This window comes from Aplysia californica, unplaced genomic scaffold, assembly GCF_000002075.1.
Source record: "Aplysia californica isolate F4 #8 unplaced genomic scaffold, AplCal3.0 scaffold00093, whole genome shotgun sequence".
In the NCBI taxonomy this organism is placed as follows: domain Eukaryota; kingdom Metazoa; phylum Mollusca; class Gastropoda; order Aplysiida; family Aplysiidae; genus Aplysia; species Aplysia californica.
The window spans coordinates 54246-60599 of NW_004797363.1; the positions used below are offsets into that span (position 1 = coordinate 54246).

Consider the following 6354-nt stretch of genomic DNA (forward strand, 5'->3'; position numbering starts at 1 on the left):
CAACACCTTTTATGTCCATCTAAAAATACATTTCTGTGCGGAGTTCACTAAATAATGTTGATTAAAGGCACAAAAAATGTAAATTGTCAGTTTTCTAGGACTTTCAAGCTATGGAAGTCACCAAACCTTTGAGGCCATTTTATTGCCAATTTTATCTCTCAAACCAAGCAACCCCCACCTCCTTCAATTACAAATATCATGACTTCTTTTTCCATAGAAAGCAAGACAAATGAACAAGCATGATACCACTAATTGATCAGCTCCTAATTCTACGGTGTTGTGACAAATTATTTTGTACAGAAAAGAGGGACAGTAACAACCGTTCACTATCTCCGGACTGATATAACCATAAAAACAAAATTTCAGCACACTGACCTTTGATTCCATCTCCTGCTTGGAGTTGAGCAGCTGGTCTCTCTCGTCTCTCAGAAGCTTGTTGCTGTCCGTCAGAACGTTCAAGTTACTCACTTTACGCATCAGCTCAACCTGATTGGCCACTGTTTCAGCATTGACCTTTAGCGATAAAAAAAAAAAAAGACTCAAACTTTTGACAATCCAGGACTCCAAATTCGGTAACTGCTTCCCCTCCAAACTTTAGAGCAAAAATAAATTAAATTTGTCTGTAAAACCCCCTAAGAGTTACAACACATCAGGCACAAAAAGTTACTAAACACAACAACACATCAGGCACAAAAAAGTTACTAAACACAACAACACATCAGGCACAAAAAAGTTACTAAACACAACAACACATCAGGCACAAAAAAGTTACTAAACACAATTCTTACTAAAATATGGTAAACCGATTGACAAAGACTGTCAAAAAGTAGAACTACTATCATTTCCATCGCGAGTCTGAGAGGTACAAATTTTGAGTTGGTAATCATGTATGGGTCCGTAAAATGCTGTGGTGAGAAGGCATAGCACTTAAAACATGCTAGAAGTGTCAGAAATCTCAAGACAAAACTCACCCAATCATAAATTCATCTCATTTCTAACCTAAGTACACTGTATTATACAAAGAAGCCCCATATGAACCAGTGTCTTGAAGCAACAATATTTTTACTGTCTCTTCCTTCATACTACTGCTGGAAAGGAATTTTTTAAATGACAAAAATCCCCTAAAACAAACCGAAAAAAATGGTCCAAATTTTAGATCATATATTCTTCAAGAAAAAGGCACATGACCATGACACAACTTTTGGCTTCGTACCTGTGACCTCTCTCTCTCCTCAGCCAGGGCCTTGCTTGCCTCACCAGCCTGCTTCTCCACAAGAGTGAACCGCTGCTTGATGCGACCACACTCTGCCTCCACTGCTTTCAGCTTTGTCTCTGCAATCTCCTTCTCTCGTCTCAAGAACCTGTGAAATAATGCATTTGATTGACATGTAGAAGACAACTGGGCTCATTATATAGGGTCTCTAGGGCACAGGCCCATTCCAGCTCAACTGACTTCATTTGTAATTAATTCAACTTACAACAGGTAATAAGTGATTAATAAGATAAATTAGACTTTTGCATTACGATTCATGCTACGCTTTTCTTTAAAAACCTGTACATTAACTCACCTAGCCTTAACGCCCATAATATTGATATGCGCGCGCAACGCTCCAACCATAACGCCGACAGTATCGGTATGGAAAATTTCGCTCGCGTGACCAAAAACACTACTTTTGTGTGAAGCAGACTATAGCCTCTCTGGAAGAGTAACCATTTTTCGTTTGAAACAGACTATGACCAGAAGCGCAAGCCCAAATTTAGAACAAAGAAAGCTATATTCGTGAACCATGTGGAGGGTGCGAAATTTGAACGCACTTCCTTTCTTCGCTTTTTGTTTACTTTTTTACTCTGTACATAGACTTTTTTCCACGGAGTATTGCATAAAAGCTATGACACATTTTGCCATCAAATTCTTAATACACACAAATAAAGGTTTGAATAAAATGTGTACCAAATTTAGGTAAGGTATCTTAAAATTTAATTTTTGTTTTCAATTTTTCAAAATGTGATAAAAATCTCCAGGGACAGCTGACAACCGGAAGTGTAGGCTTAGGGTTGAGTGAGTTAAGCACAAGTTCTGTCACCCAGCAAGATGTCAACACTACTGTGTCTAGAGTATATTTCCTTGGCTGAGGGCCTGAAGTGACAAAAACCATTTTGGCCAAAATGCCCAAAATAGCAGAGTTGAAGCATTCAAGAGACATTCCGTCATGACTCAAAATATCACTGTTCTTTTGATTGCAACTCCCTATGTGTGTTTATCTTTACATATTTCCTGTAATATCTTTAGTAAAATTTGGAGATACAAAAAAGAGAAATTAACATATACTCATTTATTCTTTATTGGAAGAATTTGTGCCGTCACTACCTTCTGCAAAACATCATAATCCCACCCCCCTCCCACTCCCAATGAAAAATTAGAACTCCACTAAAACATTATTCTAAAAAAATGACCGTACTTGATTACTTCCAGGAGCTGCTCGGAGGTCTTGCCCGATTCATCACTGAAAGACGTATTAGCACCGAAGGAATCTCTGCGAGTCGTCTGCTGAATGCTCACTACCTGGGCACTGAGCTGTATATGAGGGGAAAAACAACACCATGGGATTAGCTTTTTATGTTCAAATTAGATGAAGCAGACAGACACAATAACGGTCATACAATCTCTTTCATAATGTTACAGTAAGAGATTTAAGGCACTTGCAACACAATTAGGGTCATTCAATGTCAGGAGAAAGTCAGACAGACAGACAGACAAAAACAACAGAGGGAAAGAGAAGTATGATCAGAGACTAATAGCCAGACAATGTTATTTACACCCAAGAACAATATGAATATTGTATGCAACATTAATGAGCACGATGGAAAACAGAAAATAGCCTAAATAGAACTAAATGACAATAGATTTGTAACCCCCCTCCAAAAAAAACAAACCCCCCCCCACTAAAAAAGCTAACCTCACTTGATCACATAACAAACAATGAAAAATCAACCTCTGTAAAAAAGCAAAAACATCACCACACCGCTCAGTAAATACAACAGCTGAGATTCTAGAAAGAATGGCACTAAAACAGCAACAGTGGACTTTCAACACAGCTTGTGGCTTCTGGTGAACTAAACAAGAGACTTATTCTATCTCTACTGACCTTTGACATCTGTTCGTGCAGCATAGCGTTCTGCTTGTTCAGCTCCTCACACCGGGACTCCACCATCTTGACATCGGCTTTGTAGATCCGTTCCTGCTCCGTCCATGATGTCTGCATACAGCATGGTTTAGTTTTAGTAAGAGTTTTACGGCACTTGTAACACAATACGGTCATATAAATGCCGAAGATTAGAGGTGTTAAAAGAGAGTAACAAATACAAAATAGAACGAGGGGAGATAAGGACGATAGATGTTTGATTGGAAAGAAGGAGCAAACCACACCAGAGCACCCGCTAACCACCCACTCAGCAGGGTTTGTGGGTGTGAAAGGGTGAGTGAATGTGGGTGTAAAAATGAATTACTAGAGAAACTGAATCAATACATGATATGACATACATTTGCTTATGAGTAGCACGAGTAATGAAAACTTGTAAAGTGACACATAAAAATAGATGGAGAGCACGTATCTGACATTCTCAACTAACACAATAGAGAAAAATAAACATTTGTGTTTGTGTGTGTGTGAGAGAGAGAGATAGTGAGAGTGTAAGTATATGTGTGTGTGTGGGGGGGGGGGGGGGGAGAATGAGAGAGAGATAGATAGAGAGAGGGGGAGAGAGAGAGGGAGGGAGGGAGAGAGGGGGAGAGAGGGAGAGAGAGAGAGACACAGAGAGAGAGAGAGAGAGAGAGAGAGAGAGAGAGAGAGAGAGAGAGAGAGAGAGAGAGAGAGAGAGAGAGAGAGAGAGAGAGAGAGAGAGCATAAAGTTGCATAGAACGGTGAATTAAAGCAAACAAGACATTTATTTTACACAATTCACACACAAAATGTAAGGGAAGACAACTGTAAGTACCTTAGCATCAGCCAATTGTTTCTCATAGTGCACCGTCTCTTCTTGGGTTTGCTGAAGATGTTCATTCAGATCTTCAAGCTGTGAAAATAAAATAGAATCAACATTTCGATCACAAAATAAAACTTGTAAGTGGGCTAGACAAGGATTTCATTTTGCTTATAGAGTATCTGGGCAATGGTCACCTTCGCAAGTCTTTGCAGAGTTGATACCAATTTCCTGCTCTTGATGACTTCTCTAAAAAAAATACAACAAAAAACCATGGTTGCTTCTTTTTCAGGCTGGATAACCTTGTTAATTTTACTTCTCACTGAAAAGTTTTCCAAAACAAAAAAAAAGTACTTTCTTTTTCTGGCCACAAAGTTTTCACACAAAAAACAGGCAATGCTGCTCCAGGTGGAACATTTTAAGGGGGCTCGCGGGTCGGGTCTAGGGCCTCGGGGACTGATTTCATTCCCTCAGTGCACTTTTTACTTTTGGTATTTTCTGATTCAGTCTAGATTTTATTGACACTAGTGGCTGAGTGAGTAACATTAACAGAATTCAATTTTACTGGGTTCTACGTTGTGTACTAACATTTGCAATGTTTAACCTTGTTTTTCTCAAAACACATTTATTTTACCACTTTTTGCTTGCATATGCCGTTTTTTTCTCAAACATAAAAAAAAAAATTCCAACACAAAGACATGAAATTTGGCACATAGTTAGAAAAAATAGTTTGTACTTGTAGTGGGCTGGTTAGTTTTAACGTTTTGCTTTAGAATGTCTTTAACAATTTTTTTTTCATGTAACAAATATTCTTTTAAAGATCAAATTCAATATCACCAACTTTGAGAACAATTTTGGATACTTTCTAAGTATAGAATCAAAAATCAAAATAGCCAGCTGCAAGCACCTATTTATTTGTGACATTTTGCAAGTTACAAAATTTTAAAAAGTTAAAAACTGTAGAAATAGTGGAATAAAATAAATTACCTATCCAATTTTCGTGACGGCCGCCGTTTCCATGGCAACAGCTTACGTAATCGAGTGTAGTCAACACTTGAATATGAATCTTTTGTCTCATACTTACTGCCTGTGACAAAAATTGTTTCAGTTTGCCTTTAGCTAAAAATGTTGTCCTGTAAGTATCGAGCCCCCTAAAACAAGGTAAATTGAACACATAACGTCTCTGAACTTGAACATAGTCCATGATAGTCTACCTGCTTCTTCACAGCTTGCAGAGCCTCCACGTCAGCAGAATGTAGCATCAGCTCTCGCTGGTACTTGTCTTGGGCCTGAGGGAACAGCAAATACCTTGGTTTACCACTGATGTTTATTGTTAGGATTAATAAAATCAAAAGTGGGCAAACACAACATGGTGCTGAAAGAGAAAGGGGAGGGGGGGAGGGGGGGTCCCTGAGGCTGCAACAACCACCAAGGAGTGGTCAAGGACAGTGACCCAGTTGGGAAACAAAAAAAAGTCAAGTTTCACGATTTAAGAAGGGCAACACAAAGCTAAAGTGTCGCTTTTTCAACAGTTTCAATTTGGTAAAGGGAAGTTCAGATGAATATGTTCATGATGACCACCTTATTAATGAGGAGAAGTGGTCATCTCAGACAGGTGGTCCCTTTGAATAGTGTGAATTTATTAAAAAAAGGAAAGAAGTGGGAAGTGATAAAGGAGATTGTCATGAACAGGTGTTTGTTAGAGCAGGTTGGATTAATTTCCACTGAACATTAAGCGTCTGTGGATGGGGAAAGGGGGGTGGTGTAGTTTACTGAAAACCGTCACCATACTTTCTCAAACAGTAATAGAAAGAAAGAGCAAATTTACATGACAACGATGAATATCGAGAGAAGGATCAAAAGAAATTCTGACTTACGGACAGTCCTGTGAAAATTTAGAGGCTAGTCAGCCCTGCTTCTGTAAGAGACTTGCATTGCACCCTTACTTCATACTCCCAACTCAAAACAAGTCAGCCCCCTACAGTAGTATTTGCTATCAATCCAGCGACGGCTGGTCCCTTGCCCTTTTTTTCCAATGTCAATGCCATGTAGTGATAAGCGCAGCTTTGCTGCAGTATTGAAAAAGTAGACAACAGTCCGCAAAGACTAACTCCCCCTAAAACATGAAGTTGTGCCAAAGGGCAGGAGCCTGGAGGTTGCTGAAATGGTAGTACTAAGAATTTATTTATTTTTCAAAGCCAGGTGAGATTATCCAGGCTTTTTTATATAAATTAATTTGTCATTTTCAATGGCCTGACAATCATAGTAATTAAGCACTTGCCTAGAACTATGACCCAAAACCACTTTACAAGGAAAAGGAGGAGGGGGAGGGGAAGGAAAAGGAAGAAAAGGAGGAGGAGGAGGAGGAGGAGG

The 6354-nt window shown here is 39.1% G+C and overlaps 1 protein-coding gene across 4 annotated transcripts in view; it reads right to left on the reverse strand.

Annotated features, from left to right (window-relative positions):
• Positions 1–6354, reverse strand: part of LOC101856503 (nucleoprotein TPR) — an 80582-nt gene that overhangs the window by 40053 nt on the left and 34175 nt on the right. For all 4 annotated transcript variants that reach the window (XM_035968870.1, XM_035968869.1, XM_035968871.1 and 1 more), the window contains exons 32-37: positions 5196–5270; positions 3997–4074; positions 3147–3257; positions 2460–2575; positions 1214–1361; positions 376–513 (exon numbers count right to left, since the gene is read on the reverse strand). In XM_035968870.1, the coding sequence (XP_035824763.1) occupies positions 376–513; positions 1214–1361; positions 2460–2575; positions 3147–3257; positions 3997–4074; positions 5196–5270 (666 nt within the window). The remainder of the gene's footprint in view (positions 1–375; positions 514–1213; positions 1362–2459; positions 2576–3146; positions 3258–3996; positions 4075–5195; positions 5271–6354) is intronic.